We start from the raw sequence: 18,757 nt of genomic DNA, 5'->3' as shown, positions 1-18,757 counted from the left end.
CAAGTGTGATGAGCTACACATTTTCCAAGATGAGTGTTGGGTTCTGAAGCTGCTTACACTATTATAAATAATGCACTACAAACAAGCAAATTTGTCTAAAGGCCTATATGTTCAGATGGTCTATTTTTTAAGGAAAAAGTTAGCCTTTTCCTCTTTTAATCTTAAGCACACGTAGTAGCATGCATTTGAGGTAGAGTATTTTGGAAACCACTTTCCTTCTATCTCCAGTAAGAAGCATGCCCAGTAAAAAAAGCTGAATTTAAATCAAGTCTGGCAGTAATAGGGAACACCTTTCACAGAGAAGCTAAATTGTATTCTTGACTTTCAAATAAAAAGCACACAGAGCAGTAATAAAAGCCATGCTCACATGCAATGATAAATACTTCTAAAAATTCCCTATCACCTCTAAAGTTAATTTTAGAAAAGCAAAAGATAAAAATCACAGAGATTAACATATTAATGGTTCCCAATCAGTATTTACAAATCTCATAAATCTGTTAATGGGTAATATTAAGTAGATAAGTGATGTTAATATAATATGAAAAATATTAAATGCTAAAATTTGCAGTCTAAACCTGGGAGTGTGCATGCAATACATTAAAAGGGACAAAATTGTGAATTTCATGGATTAAAGCATTGAGAAATTGCAGCGTGACTGCCAGGAACTAGAAAAATGAGAAGTCTCACACATACAAAGCAATCAGTGTCTTTAGGTCCGGAACAGCCTCCAGCACATTCCCGGTGGCAGCAGTCGCTGACGTAGGGCCCATAGCACCGTCCATCACACTGCTCTGCACACACTGTCTTCGTTACTAGGAGGAGGCAGGAAAAATTATCATGTCAGAATCAGAACTAAGGAGAGAGCTCTTCAACTGCACACTGAGGAAAACAACAAACCAAACAGCATACTGAAAAAACCCTCAAGTTTTAAGGTAATTGCTTCAATGGTACTGGCCGCTCATATCCTCCAGAATACCTTCACAATACCCTCTTTAGAACATAGTTGCTCGAGGACTGTAGAGGAAGAATTTTCAAAGTGCTCTTACCCTTGGAAATTTAGGTGGAATATTATTTTCAAATTATTAGGTTTTGTAAACAGCTGATGGAAGGATATGATAAAAAAAACCAAACCAAAAACAAACAAAAAACCCTAAAACACCGCCCCCCAAAAAAACCCAAAAAGCAAAACCACAAAATAACAGAGGAGCCCACCAGTTGCACGTGAGTTTTCCCTCATGAAGAACAGCAACACTGGGTAAATGAGTGAAATTGAGAGTGAGGCCAGCAATCTTGGCACCAAATGCTGTTCTTGATGGCAACCAATTTGACAAATAGGCAATAAGATAACAGAACAGAATACAACCTGCAGATGGGAACACATTTGGAAACACCACTTACCTTTTCTGAACAACACAATCCAGCCTTCATTCACAGGGAAACAACTATATTCTACCAACTGCAAAGCACAGTGATTTAAGTGGTACCACACTACTGTACCTTTGCCTTGTGCAAAGAATGGTCAACAAGTGGAACATCTTCCTCCTCTCATTTGGCTATACCCTCTATCTTTATTTTATGGAAAAAGAAATCAGTATTATCTGCAGGACTATACCAACCACCGCCTACAGAATGTCAGGAAGCTGTGCTGTCAGCTGTCTTTTGGTAAAAGCAGGGATGTTACGCTTGTGTAATTAACCTTGACCATTTATTTTGTTAAAAGCATTTGATTACTTCTCTATGGAAAACACTTTTCAAGAAGCCAGACAATGCAAAATTCCATCCAACTTTCTGCTCGATTCTACTATTTACTATATTGGTAACTCCTTTACAAGTACTTTCTAATCCAAATTCCCTCCGCTACTTGCCAGAAATACTTATGGTAATGCCAAAGCTTCTTGATATACACAATATTTATTTAGGACATAAAAATGTAAATAACCAAAGAGAAGTCATCATTGATAATCTACGGAATAAAGCAACGCACTTTTAGAGTAATACCAGAGGCAAACCCCCAGACAGAAAACACTTTCATGCCTTATGCAATCTGACTTAAGGGAAATTTCTGTAAATACACTTGCTGTCAACACTGCTAGAGAAACAGATTAAAAGGATTTGTTTGTTTAAGTAACAGTATTGATAAACATTAGGACAGAGATATGAAATAATGGCATATGTTAAGCAAAACACACATGTTGCAGTATGCCACCACTACGCCATTAACTGATAGGGACAGAGTCTCATCTCATGAAAATTAATGAAGACCTCATTTCATCAGTGACTGTGTATTGTTTTCTCCCAGTTCAGAAATTAGTCCATAGCGCCTTGATTTGCACTGGACCGGACACTATCTGCTTTGACCTCAAAGGGAGACGAGGCCCAGATTTATCCTGACTTGACGGAAGACCCTATGGGCCAGAGGTTCCCCCTCTGCCATCAGTGAAGAGGCACAGCAGCAGAGGACATTAATTTTATTCCATCCCACGACCCAAATCCTCTGTTTTGCTCCTCAGACAAGGAGTTGACCGCCAAGCTGAGGGGGCACCATCCAAATGCTCTGCCTCCCTTTTACGCAGTGACCGTTCATGACCATGTGTACCTCGCTTTTTAAAATGACCGCTCCTCTGCCACCACTTTCTGCCCCTCTGGCAAGAATTACTGCTGCCAGTGGCAGGGCAGGGCCCGAGGCCATGCACTGAACCACTCCTCATGGCAGCAGCGCGGGGGGCACTAAAATGGCTGCCCTCCCCACTGCACATGCTCAGTGCCCCCTTCTAGAAGGTTCTGCAGGCAGAGAGTGCAGTGTCTGGGTTCCCCTCACCAGCACCACCCCACCTATCAAAAATTACAGTGCACCAGCAGCATATTCCTCTTTTTTTTTTTTTCTTTTCCTCTCTTTCCTCTCATTTTTTTTTAATTGCACTAGAGGCAGAGAGCCTAGGAGCCAAATTTCAGGCAGATACAATCAACACTCTTACCACAGAAAAAGAGAAGAGGACATGATACCACACCATAGCCACTCACCGGCAGGATGATGTTAAAAAGCATTCTTCGCTGTTGCTCCGCAGCAATTTAACATTTTGCTTAAACCTGGGAAATTTTGGTGTAAAGCTCCTCTGTGTAGACAATTAGTACGAGCCACCTAATTAACTCAATTATAATTTACCTCAGTGCCAGCTGCTGTTGGGAGCGGGTCAAGATGTCCACTGTCACCATATAACTACTGCATCCCCATGGAGGAGGTTTCCTGGCAGACTTTTAGAAGGGCAAAAAGCAAGGCCCAGCAGCACATCCCATACCATCGGCTGCAAGAGGTACTGGGAATCCTCCACAGCTGCCTCCCCAAAAACAAGCCCCGAGGAGGTGAATCCCCTGCCTCAAGGGGAGGAGGGACCTGCCTCTCCCATGCCTGGTGTCCGTGCCCACAACCACACTGACCATCCCTGGACTTATTTAGAAAAGGCACCGTCTTCTTGTCAACTCACAAGCTATTTTACTTTTAGCGAGACAGGATCTGTATTTGCAGGATTACACACTTCTTTCAAGCTGAGCTGCAGATAATAGTGCTTCCCTAGGCTGTGTAGCTTAAACAGCGGTGGGGAAACGAGCTCCAACAACAGCAATGGATTTAAGCAATTTACTGACATCTTTTCAGCTGTTTTCACACTATTAGGCTAGGACAAAATCATCTAAATTATTCACCCTCCTCTAGAGCCACACAGTAAGGCTTGTGCAATGTATAGAGTTACAGATATGGTCTTTTTTTTTTAAATTCCCTGACTTTTAAAGAGACTATAACAATTTATTCCGGAGTACATTTCCTGTTTATAAAAAGCAAGAGCACCCCCCCGCACCAGGGCTGGCCTGGAGGGATACGGCCCCCTTTTCAGCACAATGCTTAAACAGAATGCCTTCAAAAAGCATATTCTGCTTTTGATTAGGCACCGGCTCAATGAGGGCCTCTACCATGCTGTTCAGGATAGGGAACATTCTGAGTTTTCCTGAAGACTAGGAAGTTATGAAGTGGTTTGCAAAATTCACAATTACAGCAAAGGTTTGTCACTATTCTTCCCTAATTGTTTATTTTGCTGGGAAAGCAAACAATGCCAACAGAAATGCCAAACATTTAATTCTAGGAAAAGGCCACAACATACCATATTTCTCTTCTGGTTCATTGCATGCTGTATTTGCATTATAACTGCTATTGAGGGACCAGCTCTGAGGAGGACCTGTCAGGTATCTTCAGTGGCACCACACACCAAGACAGAAAAGAGCTTAGCGGGCTCTGAACGTTTTTAAGGACTCATATTCAAGACAGTTTGCAATGAAGGGTTTTCCCCAAAGCAAAACAAACACGAGGCAATACTATCTATTGTTTGAAGTCCCGAAACAATCTGATTGTTCAGATTCTAATAAACATAACACAACAGTTCAGCTTCCTGCAATCATTTATCATGGGGTAATCCTATAGAAAATGTACATAGCTGCACTCGTTTAAAAAGATAGCAAGCTTTTTCCTCAAAACTTTCCTCCGAACGCAATCAAATGATTTTATAGCTGTGACTCAAGACCTATCCAAAAGAGTGAAATGTAAAGGTAAATATTACCCAAAATATCAAACTATATGTTCAGGCTGATGAATGTTGGTGGGTGGCTCCTAGAGGGGACACGTGGCTTGAGACAGTGCTGAGAATGGGGACAAATGGTAGGGAACTGGGCAGCTGCAAACAGGCAGCATCAACGCAGAGCAACCCTGCTGCAAGCTGAGAGAGAAGAGTGGGGCGATATCGACCTCCTCCTCCTGCTACCTAGTGTGGAGACTGTTCACAGGGGAGCTGGCGGACAGGGGTGATCAGGAGCCCTCGCATCATGTCCTTCTTGCAGCCCAGACGCACACATGAGATCCAGGAGTGCTGGGCTGGCACCCCAGAGGAATTTTAGGTGCCAGATACTCATTTCTTCACCCAACCTAACTGTGAAGAGACGCTTGACTAATCACAGCTGAGGCCCCAAGTTTTGAACCAGACTTTTGAGGGTCAGCACAACTACCTGCCCTGATGCCTACTGACCCTTTGTGGGATCCCAAGAAATCTGAGGGTTCGGCTGCACAGAACTGTCACAGTTGGGGCCAGGACGGCCAAGGACAGGGGCAAACACCAAGGTCTTGAAAAAATGTGCCATGCGCTGGGACAGGTTTCTGGGGGAGTGCAGAACACTGACTGTCAATCTCTACTAGTATTTCACTGCGATATAGCAATAAGCTGTGTTTGAGATGGGGTGGAATGCGCACTTCATATATGTGTGCAATTAATCAGTCTCTCTTATTGTTTCCCTTAATCTTTAATTATGCCAGGGCACTATAAATCTATGAAGGAAAAAATGGGAAGTAACCGAAATCAATGAAAAAGCCTTATGAACATGCAAAGTTATTAGAGAAATACAAGGATTTTAATTAAAGATGCTGGCTCCAAGCAAAAATGCTGGGTTACCCTGATTGATCTCAGCTGCTGGTTCAGCTCTTTCTGTCTCCCCACCAGGCTCCCACTTGCCTTTTGCTGCTCTAATTGGGTACTTATTGCATCGGCACCTTCTTTCTTTCAGCAACATCAGCTGCACAAAGACTGTATAAATACAATTATGCTCAGGCCAAACTCCTGTATGCATACACAGTCGTGGAGCATTTTATATTTGCTGAATATTTATGTTTTGTGTTTGATTTAAAGGCTATTTGCCTTTTTTGCATTCCCTTACTTGGGCTTATATTTTAATTTAGATTTTTCTCTTTTGCTTAAGTTACATTCCTCTAGGACAAAGTGCATAATCCGTCATTTTAAAAAAAATAATGTATTCAATTTGTAAAAGTTTCAATTTCTTTTCATATGAAAAGTAAAAAAACCCGCAAACTCTTAATAGATATCAACAGCAAAAATAGTAACAGCCTAACCATAGATTTCCAAATTTGATTAGTAACTTCCAAAAGCATTTGTTCTTGTGGTATTTTAGTGATTTATATTCTATACAAAACAGATTATTTTTTAAAAGTATTTCCATATCAGCCTTTCCTGACACTGAAACAAAGAATATCATCTAGCTTTTAGATGTTCAATATTAATATTTACTAATATTTTAATTATAAAAGAAATATGGATTGTTAATTGCATAAAACAGTATCCTGAAATTACATCTTCTCTACCTCCTAATAGAACAGCTTATTTTAAATTTCCTATTAATTGTCTTCTTAAACACGTAAATTTTCTTGTCACATTTAGAGAGACATTAGAACAGAGTTAGATGCAGGTGGTGTTTCAGACAGAGTTAGAAGTACAGAGAGACATTGCTGGAAGGCAACATAAGAAGCAGCTAGGTAGATGATATTCATGCAAAAAACAAAAGGATTTTGATTTTTTTTCCATATGTAATTTGAAATGAAAGACACGGATTAAGATCTTTCATTTTTTTATCCTTTCCTAGCAAAATAATTTAAATCTTATCTTGGGAGGGGGGCTTATTAGAAGTTTTTGCTTCAGTGACTCCATTAAAAAAATGAAATTATTAAAATGCAGACGTGCCTCTGAGTTGTTTCTAGGAACAAAATAGTTTGACACTGGGATGTAGTACTGCTGAAGTGTTTTCCTACATGCGTTTGAAAGACGCACATCCCCAAGGTGACTAGGTTAAGGTATACGCTATGTTTGCGATACCATTCATCCTATCTCCGGCTTGTATCTAAGAATAACATTTACGAGCTTGAAAGCCAGGCATGTTTTTTAAAGTCAGAAATGAAGGCAACAAAAGCACAGCACCACTTGCATTTTTATGTTTGCAGTCCCCACTCATATTCTTGGCTTCAAACAGTTTGCAGAAAACCACATTTTGAGAAAGTGCAATGAAGAAATGCCCGTTGCCAGCCTAATATTCCGTCTTTTCCTTAAATCCTGCTGTTTACCCAAGGTGCAGCGAGGACAGGGAGGCAAGGAGAAAGTATACGATATAAAACTAACTCCTGTCCCTGACAATCAGAGGCTGCAGTGTGTGCTTGAAGGTAAAAGGCTGTAGAGTAGCTATTTCAAATTAGGAACGTGTGATCTGTGTATCTCCCTGGAACTTAGATGGCATATGTCTCTTCATAGTTCATTATTTTAAATCCATGGTTGTGTAGCCTGTCCCCACTGTTTGGATTTGAGAGGGCAGTCACTGTGAAGACAGAGATAGCTGTCACTCCTGGAGCAAACCTACCATGCAGCTCTGCTAAGCTTCTGGCTTCACAACACTACAGATACGTTTTTCTCTCTCTGGTATTACTACATTAATCCACCAAATCGGTTCACTTATCTGAGAGCACTGCTTTGTAGAGGTTGAGACCACGGGAGCTGATCCTGTCACGTGGACTTCTGCAGCCACACAGAGTCCAGCTGGACTTTCCAACTTCCCGTGAGGCTGGAGCTTCTGCTTCGCAGAGCCAAGGCCTGCGCCAGGATCATATCGTCCTTATATAACATAACTGTCAATGTTTTACAGTATTCTTGGATAAGATAACCACTTAAGGCCTGAATAAATCTACTCAAGTTTGGATGAATTACCCAGGTTCTTACAGAATTACTGGTTTTAATAGACAAACAGGCCTCTCATTAGGACAAAGAACGAGCATTAATTAATTCTTACCATGATATAAAGTAATTTGGTCAGCTATGGTTTAAGTCTCTTGCCATTATCTACTTCAGCACGTAACCTTGATGTAAGGAGGCTTTCTGAACACTGACTTCTTTGGGGCTTTCATAAAGACACCCAGCAAAGGAAGGAGATGTACTAGCTTGATTCAGACAAAGAAGAATCTGCTTAGCTTCACTGTACCTGGTTCATTATACAGCTATCCCTACAACCTGTCCTAAAGCATTTTTAATCACACCTGCAGATAAAGCTCAATATGAAACAGTAATATAAGAACATGTTAACTCTAGCAGAGCTGTAACTGTCATCAGCTTTGCCAGGAACATCAGTTGATGCTCCTGAACAAAGAGCAGTGCCCGGGAGGGTGGCAGAGCCTCTGCCGGCACGCAGCTCTGTTGTCTGTGCCCCTCGCTTTGCCACGGACAGGAGGTTAGCTTGGATTTCCTGCTCATGCTCACTCGTAAAACGTTCATGTCAAGCTTTCTGCCATTTCTAATTTCCTCTTATCTCTTGCTCCAAGTAGTCAAAAAAAAAAAAAAAAAAAAGGCATAGTTGCACTGTTCCTAATATTTCCAACAAAAAAGGCAGGTGACATTGGGCTATCATCACTTGAGAGAGTAGGTTGGTGTGCTCGCTTGATAGTGGTTAATCTGTCACAATCCCTTCCTCCTATCTACAACTCAGCCAAGGAAACAACCACAAACTGGAGCAGTGCTCTCTGGGGGAGAGATCAGCAACCTTTCATTTCCTAGGAAGAGTGACTCCAGTAAACACAACCAATTTCCACCCTCCTAAATTTCAAAGAAAGGAAATGTAAAGGATAGCTCTATTCCCAGGGGAGGGGAGAAAAAACTTGTATGAAAAGATAGCTCTCAATTTTCTCCTCTTTTATATTTGCTAATATTGTGACTGCACTTCTAGCTCTTCAGCGCCTATCTGAAAGAGCTGAAAGCACACAAGGAAGAAACTCTCTCAGTATAGTTCTTTTCTATTCATTTTAATGCTCTCTAGATTCAAGAGGACAGACAGACATTGTGAACGACCCTTCACTTACTACTTCCTTCACAAAAAAACTTTTATTCTCTCTTTCAGTACAACTCAAATACATTCTGAAGTTATTATAAAGAGAACAGTTCTGCAAGATAACTAATATTCCCAGGCTCTCATTGAAATTAACAGAGTATTTTGGCATTAGGAACCTTGCAGTGTCAGGCCATCACTGAAGATTTCCAAATCTGCCTTTTAGTTTTTTCTGTTCCTGCAGTATTCATTTCAGTGTACTCCAAAATAACCATCAATATTCTCAGGAGCCATGCTCCATGTTACCGCCAAGAAGTGAAAATAAAATTCAAGTTAACTTAAGCATTTTTAGAAAGTACAAGGGAGGAAAGAAAAACATAAATTCACATGGGTGGAAAAAAAGCAGATCATCCATCAGTACAAACATACGGAAAAAAATTTCAAATATTTTAGAATTATACTAAAACCAGAATTTATAGTATCCCTTCACAATTAAAAAAAGTAGGATCCCCGTTACATCATTTTTAAGTCCTTTGTTTCTCAGAGTCTTGCATACTTACAGGTCTGGCAGTGATTCTCTGTGGGTCCCCAGCATCGGCCTGTACAGGACTTGTGGCATCGGCCACCTGCAGGAGAGACAGAAAGAGAGACAGATTAGAAACGTGGCTTCCTTTCATTTCCTCAACATCCAGCAACTGCTGAAGAGGAGGGTCCATCTTGTCTTTGGAGGTTTTTTATGCTTTACCAAGGTTGAAAGAGTGCCTGTAAAAAAGGCCCAGATAAATAGCCAGAATTGGTGTCAAACATATATGAAATATGGCTACTTACCTAAGTGCTTTATAGCGTAAATAGCTCCCTGCTATGTATAATGACTGGGACATTTTAAAACAAAAGATGAACAAGTCTGGAGGACTGAGGGACAATTTCATCACTCCGTGCTATTACTATTGCTCCCTACATCCTATGTAAGACTCACTCATTCCTTCACAGGAGAAGAGATGGCTGTGCTAGAGAGGATTTGCTCTCGCTCTCTCACTGTCTTGCTTGATCTCATCTGAACAATGGGACGATACACTCAATGCCTTTGATTAAAAGCCACCCCTCACTCCCAAAACCTTGCATAGTCTTCATGTCCAATATCATGGTAAAGGAAATGTGCCCTGTGCAACCACTTAACCCCAGCGACAGCTAAGCTCACAGGACCTGTCCTTTTCTGGCTGCTGGTTCTCTAGTTGTCTGTGGTTGTGCTTCTGAAGGAACCTCATGTTTCTTCAGAACCTAGAGGTGATGCTCTGCATTGCCCTTCCACATGCTGACAAGTTTAGTCCCTCAAGAAAAGGAACCGTAGGTGCTTTCATTGTAAAATACAGACGGAGGAGGAAGAGTTAGCAATGGTAGCTTTTATAAACTACCTAGTAATTAGTGACTGAAACCTACTTGGATTGAAGAGGGAGTTAAGTTCACATTTCCGTTTCATGGCTAAATGCTGACCACTGTGCGAGGAAATGGAAAGCAGACAGAAGAAATGGCACGTTCTCCTCTGGCTGCGTCTTAACGTTATTTGAGAAAATACTTGGACAGTCCCACACCAGTCCTGACTGCAAGTGAACGGAGACCTCATTCCACAGCTCCCATCCAGACGTGGCCAGAGCTCAGTTACACTCCTGCTCTTAGTGCTTCTCCCTCCTGAATGCCAAATGCGCCCCAAGCACACACGGAGAGCCTGCCTTACTGCACCCTGAGCCCCAGCTGCTAAAACCCTGGTGTGGCAGTGCCTGAGGTGTAGGCAGCCAAGCCCTTTACACCCAGCCAGACCTGAAGGGATGAACTGAGAAACCCAACATAAGCATTGTTGAAGAGTATGTGCAGTCCTTACCACAGCTCTTTTGACCACAGGAACCTAACCTCATCTTTGATTAAACTTTTATTCATCACTGAATACTGCTGAGATTCTATTAAGCGAATTTCCCCTTTGAACCTGATCCAGAAGCTTACCTTTCAATCCTGTATTCACAGCAGCTGCTGTTAACACTGCTCCATTACACTAAATCAAATACTTCCCACACACCCCAATGGGAGATAGCGTTGGAGAAAATGCAAAATGTCTCTCAGCAAAGGTTGGATCACCCCAAAAGAAAACACTGCTCCTCTGCTAGCAGTGTGCTTATACCTACGAGACGTTATAGAGTTGAGCAAACCCACTTGTGATAGTTGTGCAAAGTCGGACTTTCTGTCGCTACTTTTTCAAAGCTAGTGTTCTTCCCTCAGCACTCACACAGCCTTCATGGTGCTATTGATGATGTTGTATGGTAATTACCACACTGTATGCCAACTACCTTGTTAAAACTACCAACTCCTTGCTGCATTCATGTTCATTTAAAGCAATTATACTTGGGAAACGTTGTTGCTGACATCACCAGCACATAATTTGCTGTCACATTCTGCCATCTGTTTATTTAGATCACAAATGTACTATAACTCCATAATGCAAACTCATTCTGGCTGACAGGGAGGGGACTCCATCTGGCATGAATAATGCAACTTTAATCAGTAATAACGATTATTATGATTATTAAGAGACTACTGGAACCCTGTGCAGAAAGCAAATACATCCATATTGATTTATAAGAATGGAAGTTTAAAAAGAAGGTGAGGTAAACAGCAAATTAAAGGAAGAATTTTAATGGAAGAGACTCGGTAAGATACAGTTTGTTTGTCTGGCTTTGGTGCTCACCCAGCTGAATAAAAATGATCCCCAGGAAGTATGTTTTATAAACTGGCTATCGCTGACCAACAGAAGAAGCGGGAAGGAGAAAGGGTAAGGCCCTGGATGCACACTCAAATAACCTTTTCACCACTTGCTTTGCTTGGTCCTCACCTGAGCAGGAGCATCCCTGCTGGGGGCTGCTAGGGAGGAATCACAATCCATGGGCAACAGAGCCTCCTCTTGCAAGACTCTGTTTTATGCCCAATCCTTCCTTGCGGTCAAATCTCACGCCTGTCTAGCTTAAGGGGTCTGAAGTTTAGGGTGAAAGTCGGAAGTCTTGCACCTAGATGCAGTATAAAGCACTACACAAATCACTTGTAACCACGTATTCCTGAGGCAGAACAAGGCACCAGCTTGGCTGTTTCTTCCTCTTTCTGTCCCTGGATTCTACCCCCTTCCAAAACATATTGTATGCACTGGGCTTTCCAGTGAAGTACGTGCAGTGAGATAACACAGAAGAAACTTCAAGCACCCCTCCAAGTGATCTCTAACTAGACAGGCCGCCCTCACTTCTGCAAAAGCTACACTTAAAATAAAAATCTTCATATTTGAAACTCCTAGGTGCTGAGCTGACCCTTGATATACAACCAAAACCATATTCAGCCAGCTTTACTCCTCCTGGAAATAAAAGTGATCCAACATCTTCAAAAACCATTTAAAAAATGTTTTTAACTTGCACGCCTGCTTCCTGGTACATTACTTTGTTTGGCAGTGTCAGATGATCATTTGCATTTAAATAGAGATATTTAACAATATCTCAGCAAGAAAAGGCTGCCAGTTTTCTTTTTCCTCATTGGGAACTCAAAGTATGTTTCCTTGTTTTCACTTTTCTCAGCTGTACAGACACAACAAGGAGCTGAGCTTGTAGGCAGCACACCTCTGAATTGCATTGTTACATGTCCTTTTGAAGGTCAAATATACTGAGAATTACAAACAAAAAACAAACTCCCTCCAAATAGTGTGTCTATATTGGTTTGTTTGTTTAAAAAGAAAAATAACTTTCTTTGCTCACATTATGAACCGGTCCAGATTCTGCCCTCACGTAACTCAGTATTTCACCTGTTTTTCCCCACTGTAATAAGGACAGATTGCTACCCATTAAAGATCAGCTCGGTAAATCTAACACAAAAACAGTCCCATGGAAGTCAACACAAGTAGCCAGGAGCATAAGGAGCATTCATGTGAGGAATGGGTCTCATGATTAGATCTGTATGTCAGGCCTAAATGATAATAAATCTATTGGCCCTAAGACTGACAAGGTCCTTGAACTAATTATACTACTTATCACAGATCTTTCTGTATATATTTCTTAGGATTTTTAGATTGTAGTGAGCCAACAGATTTGAGAAAAATGTATCAAACAATTCCTGGCATAAAATAAATTATTCTTGTTATTCCTTGTGTCTCTAAAATAATCTAAAACCCTCCAACATACAGCAGTAAGGGCTAAAAGAAACAACTAATGAAGAAATAGCAAACCATGAAACTACAGAAGTGTTCCTTTTGTTTTGATGCAGCAGAGAGTAAAGAGGTAGAACTCTTTCCTATGATTTCCTCCACTGGTTCTTGACATCAGAAGATGCTGAGTGTCCTAAAGTCCTGGTGGCAATCGGTGGGACCTAGGAACACTCAGCCGCAGTGAAACAGCCCATCTGTAACAATTTATCATATATGTTCTTATTACAATCAAACAGTGACTCAAGAATTAGCTGGAATTTGGCCAAAAAAAAAAAAAAAAATATTCTGCGGGGCTCTACCTTGCCCATTCACTTAATTCTTGCACATTAGTGAAGGCACATACAAAAAAAAGCGCTTTTTTGTTTTCTAAATGAGATATGGAGGGCAAGAACCTGGAAAAATCTCCTGCCTCGTTACAGATGTGACACTAGAGTACACTTCTGCTCCTGAACGGTCGCATTGTTTTGCATAGACGATGACATTTTATTCATTAGACTGCAGAGGAGGAGGGATGGAGTCAAAAGGAGGCTTACATAATTTTTATATGGTTTGATATGAAATCTAAATTTTGAAAGGGCAGATTCCCACTGGAACATGAGAATTAATTTTGCTTTGGCAAATTCCACAGAAAAAAACAATGGCTCGTCTCCTGGGCTTGTCTTTCCTTATCCAATACTACCACAACCGATCTTCATTATGGACTCTGGTGCAGAGTATCATTGTTGTAACTTCCAAGAGAGAGTTTTTATTTGCAGGAGATGCTTCTGCTCTCCCAGCCAGGGAAAGTCACCAGCAGAAAACATTTGCTCACTAGCCTGGGAAAGACCAAGGTTACTTCCTCCCTGTGCTTTCCTGAGAATTGAGAAGGGCTTTCCTTTGGCTCCAGACTGACTTTATTATTTCAGCAACAGTAACACCGCAAAGGATTAAGTTACTGACAAGACAAGAAAAATGAAGTCCTCGTCTTAGCTCTAAGCTCAGTGTAATACAGAAAAGAAATGCTGCTTCTTCCCCATCAGCTATGCCAACTGCCTCAAGCAGACCTCTCTCAGTAGGAGAAGGAAAGCAAAAATAAGAGAAGAAATGGTCTCACTTTGCACAAAGCTTGCATTTACAGATGGTTTCTACTAAGTTAATAAATCATTAATAAATGTTAGCATATCTGCAACACACTAATACTGAAGTGTGAATAAACACAGCCAAAATAAAGTGGCTTTGATGGTCACAAGCCATGGTTATAAGCAGCCTCTTTACTTATCTAACAGTCTAACATAATTGATTAACTATCAAAACATCAATAAATCATTTATTAGCTTCTGTAAGATACTTATAAACTCATCCTTCACCTAAAAAATTCACCTTTGCAAAAACGCTAGAGATGCCATATAGATGTTTCTACACGTAACTAGCCCTGAGGTCCAAGATGTTCCAGGTATACTCTGTGGCAAGAGTCCCAGTCTCTTCTTTTCATTGCTTAGATGGGACAGAACGTTTAAATACATTTGTGTGCTGTTCTTCTAGGCAGCTAAAACTCCTTAGATTTACGTATGAAGAGATCACAAAATCAAAATATAATTCAAACACTGCAGCACAGCATTAACGAGAATTAAAGATACTATTGTTGTGATGGATTGTTCTGCCTTTATAAGGTTGTAATGCTTTCTGTGTCCTTGTCTGACTATTCCTATTGTCACACATTCATTCAGTCAGTCACACTTCTTTGTTAAGTAAAAATCATTTTGCATTTTCTACCAGCCCTGTGCTAGCCTTCAGATCTCTTCTATTGATTTGAAAGTTATTACCTAACAGAGACTCACACTTTTCAGGATTTCCTTTCTTCATGGCAGGAGAGACACAAGTTGCAAGAGAAAGTAAAACTTTCTATAAAAGAAGAAAGTGTCTTACAGACATATCCAGTGCTCATTCTCTCTTCCTCTCTGTAGAAGCGTTATGGGATACAGTAATCCAAGGGTCAATTCCTCTACTGCTATCAAACTATGTTGCTTTCCCTGATGTCAGATGAGTTCACTTCAAATAGTTTTCCAACATGGGTTTAGTCCCATAAAATTCAGGCTTTTCTTTAACAAGGTGTACCTGCACTAATATTGTTACTTTTATTGTGGTAAATGGCAGCACTTCAACTGACCTTTCTGTCTCATATCTGTATTGTTGCTTCTACGCCAAAGTCTCCGTGCCCAATAGAGGCACCCTGCACAAATATTAATGGGATCCCTTTACAGTGAAAACTTGCATAGTGTTCATCAATGATGAATACTTAACACTGTGGAAAAGCACAGTGCCTTTTGTGGATGCTACCACCACCTATAAGTCAAAGTTTTCTAGCGCCCACCCCCTAACTGCCAGGTATGCGTGCATCCAGCGTACGGGGACCACTGGGGCTCAATAATGGTGAAAGCAAACTCCCTCTAACGACCGCTTCCAACAGGGACTTCCAATTTTGCCATTCAACGCCTCTATCTTCCCCTCATCTTCCTCAGTAGATAAGAAGAAAGACGCACACAAATGGAGAGGTACTCAGGCACAGGCAGCTGGAAAGAAACTGGCATGGGAAATAGGTCTGGGAAATGAAAACAATCCAAGAGATATGCCCTGAAAGACAGGCACAGGGAGAGATACGGGGACAGTGCGAGGGAGAGCGGGGAGACGGAGCAGAGATAAAACCGAACCAGCACCGAAGAAAACAAAAACTGAATACCAAAGGGGAACACATTTTCTTGAGTGATGTGTGATGGAGACAACCCTCGCATGCGCACAGGGACCCAGGATCTGTTGAGAACTGCAAAATTACAGAGTATCGCTAGATATGCTGGTGGCAGACAGTTTTGATTTTAAGAGAGATTGGCCACCAGAGGTAAAGGAATAAATGGAAAGTCAAGAAGAGCATGTCAGCAGCACCAAACTGTTCAGGACGGTGGATTCATATCTATCGCTGACAGCTCTGAGCTGATAGGAAGCTCACTGTAACGTTACTTCAGCTGCTACAGAAAAATGTCTTCAGGCCACAGTAACGACTACAGAAAGGGACCTGAGGGGGGTAATAAAGACACTGGCTATTTTTCTCTGCCTGGAACAGACAGCGCTGGTAAGGCTGTATGACTCGATGCATTAATTGGGGCTTTAGTCATCCACACAAAATAAAAACCTTCACATATGACATAGTCTAAAACTTTACACTGATTAAGCAATTAGGAGCTATTAATTAACACTGCTTATAGCTGTTAGCACAGAGCAATGTAAGTGAATTCCCCCCACTGTGGTGGTGAATTAGTTCCGAACCGCATCAAATGCCTTTCTGAACACACACACACACACAGAGGGATCCTGAGCAAATGGGGAGACACAGCCAGAAGGCTAAAAGGATAGGCCAAGTCATACCGCCTGCTTGGCAGGCTCATCAAGAACAACAAGCCCTCAGGAATCTTTCCTTGTAATCATTATTGTTAAAGAAATATATTCCCCTCCAGTAAGCCACAGATAACTGCCCATCCTCGCACACTTGCTGCAGGACCTCTGTTCCTGAACAGCAAAGCAGCTTGGTCTCTGTCTAATGGAGGGTCTACACTCGGTTAGAAATGAAACACCCTCCCTTATATGGGTCATCCTCAAAAGCACACAGAGCAACAACCTTGGAACCCTTCAAAACACAGGCGTAGCTCTTATTTTCCCTTTCCTCTGTGCAGGAGGAGAGGGTGATGTTCCACCATCTGTAGATGTTAACACTCACCTAGGATGTGGGGGTTATGCATCCCGGTTTCTCCGTTGGTTACTGTGATGAAGACTCTCGCCTTCCAGGGCAGCAAACCAAGAAACAAGTCTACAGGCTGTTCTCTGTAAGGGGAGAGCACAGAGCAGGCACCCATCCCTCCCAACAATGCGGGGAGCTAACTGGCCTTGAAGGGAGAGAGCTGGACACAGCACACAACCATTCTTAGCTTCTTGCCCCACAGCTCAGTGGTTATGATCACAGGGGAAGAGGTACACCTAAGGATCAGTCCATGCCCCCAGGACTATTTCTGTATCTTACCTGATGATTACTGAAGACTCAAAATATCAACAGGAGGAGTAGGAAAGGCCTTAACTCAGACCAACCTTGGGCAGTTTCCACTAGGAGGTGGGAGATAGGAGGTATGGGATTGAATGTCTTCAGGCAAGGCAGGAAACAGAAACCTGCTCTCCCACATCCTGGCTGCTCATGTATTTTGTACAAGGGGAGAAAGGGGAGAAAAGTCCTTCCTATTGAGGACAATTGAGCATGAGCAGAAGACAGGTCTGTAAGGGGAAGGCAGCAGGCAGGTAAGCACTGCAGATTCCCAGCAGACCGAGACCATAAAAAGCCAACATCTTCTGTGCCTTTGTATTAATTTCAGCGTTTGCCCCTGGCAGGTATTATTTTAATGGACTCCCTCCTCTGCATGGGGGTGTCCTGAGGTGCATGAATTTCACATCTAAGAAGCAGCCATTGTGATACCTAACACCCACACCCTTCCTTGCCCTAGGGTACTGCCCATTAGCTCTCAGCCCAGGTGCTTTTTATTCTGGCTCACAGCAACAGGTGCTTCTGTTTGTGGTGTGACAATGCATGAAATTAAAAAACACAAACAAGCCAAGCAGCAGCGACTCCAACTGAACACAGCAATCAGATGTGCACCCGTGTCAGTGCCTGTAATGAATCTTAAGCCAGGTGTCTGTCTTCTGGTGCAGCAGCAGACTTACTGCCCGATGCAAAATCTTGGCTGACAACTGAAGGATGCATATACAGGTTTCTTTTCTGGACACAATGTGTAACACTGGGTGAGGAATCTGCACTGTTAGAGGAGATTTTCAAAGGAGGTTCTCAACAAACTCAAAGACACACTGAAAAGTAAGTGCCAAAGCTGAGGGTGTTCTGTGCTTGCTTAATATCAACTCCTCCACCTCTCAAACAGATCAAGTCAGTCAATACCACATAAGTCAAAATAATGTCCTGTAATAATGTTCCTGTAATGCTGCCAAAGCAGTAATAAAGTTCGAACAGAGGGGCATACAGTTTTCATTTTTTAAACAAAGTAATAACCTCAAAGAAAGGAAATGAGAAGTCAAAATTGAAGTGGCTTTTAAAATTCATTCTACTTTTTCTTGATGCCATGTAATATTCCTCGAGTCTGGCTGGGTGCAGTTAGGTGGGCTAATGTTTTAACCAACTTCTGACTCAATGAGATGGAAATACTAGAAAGGAACTCCCCATTCCCCTGAAACGTGGAGTCCAGTTTTAGACAAACTTTGGATAAGTAGCCTGATATGCTTATTCAAATGTAATTGCTTATTCAAACTGTATCTCTGGCTATTCAAAACAAAACTGATTATTACAAAACAATACTTGGACAACAGAAGCCCTTTCTGTGTTGGAAAACAAGGCTTGGGCATATGCTCTGATATTTAGATTCAGTGTTTGCTATCCACAAATATTCAATGAAAATAATCATACAAATTTCAGACTGCAATTTCCTGGATAATCTTCAGCTATCAGAGATCTGCATAGAGGTGATCCTGTGGACATTCTGTGACTACCATGTAGGCGTAATACGATGAATTCGGTATGAAGTTGTTTTCATATGTAGCGATTTGTATAAAACCACTTGAAAACCTTGGATTAAGTATCTTACTCTGCAAATATTCCCAACATTTCCCCTATGCCAGAACACTTCACTGATGATGGTTTTTATGAGGTTTTGAAAGTAGATAACGAGTTCCTGCAAGAGGACCAGAAAGAAGATTTTGAGATGTGAAAGCTCCTTTGAATACTAGCCCAAGGAGATATGGAGATCCTACACACAGGGACAGAAAGGG

General features: G+C 41.6%; 1 protein-coding gene across 3 annotated transcripts in view; it reads right to left on the bottom strand.

The window, feature by feature from the left end:
- ERBB4 (erb-b2 receptor tyrosine kinase 4) overlaps positions 1 to 18,757 on the bottom strand; it is a 532,642-nt gene that overhangs the window by 192,885 nt on the left and 321,000 nt on the right. For all 3 annotated transcript variants that reach the window (XM_087731135.1, XM_087731136.1, XM_087731137.1), the window contains exons 5-6: positions 9,246 to 9,311; positions 694 to 812 (exon numbers count right to left, since the gene is read on the bottom strand). In XM_087731135.1, the coding sequence (XP_087587261.1) occupies positions 694 to 812; positions 9,246 to 9,311 (185 nt within the window). The remainder of the gene's footprint in view (positions 1 to 693; positions 813 to 9,245; positions 9,312 to 18,757) is intronic.

The sequence above is a fragment of the Nipponia nippon genome, unplaced genomic scaffold, assembly GCF_047370975.1.
Source record: "Nipponia nippon isolate SJK-2023a ecotype South Korea unplaced genomic scaffold, ASM4737097v1 scaffold_5, whole genome shotgun sequence".
In the NCBI taxonomy this organism is placed as follows: domain Eukaryota; kingdom Metazoa; phylum Chordata; class Aves; order Pelecaniformes; family Threskiornithidae; genus Nipponia; species Nipponia nippon.
The sequence above is the reverse complement of the archived record's forward strand: the minus strand, read 5'-3'. Positions and strand labels throughout refer to the sequence as shown.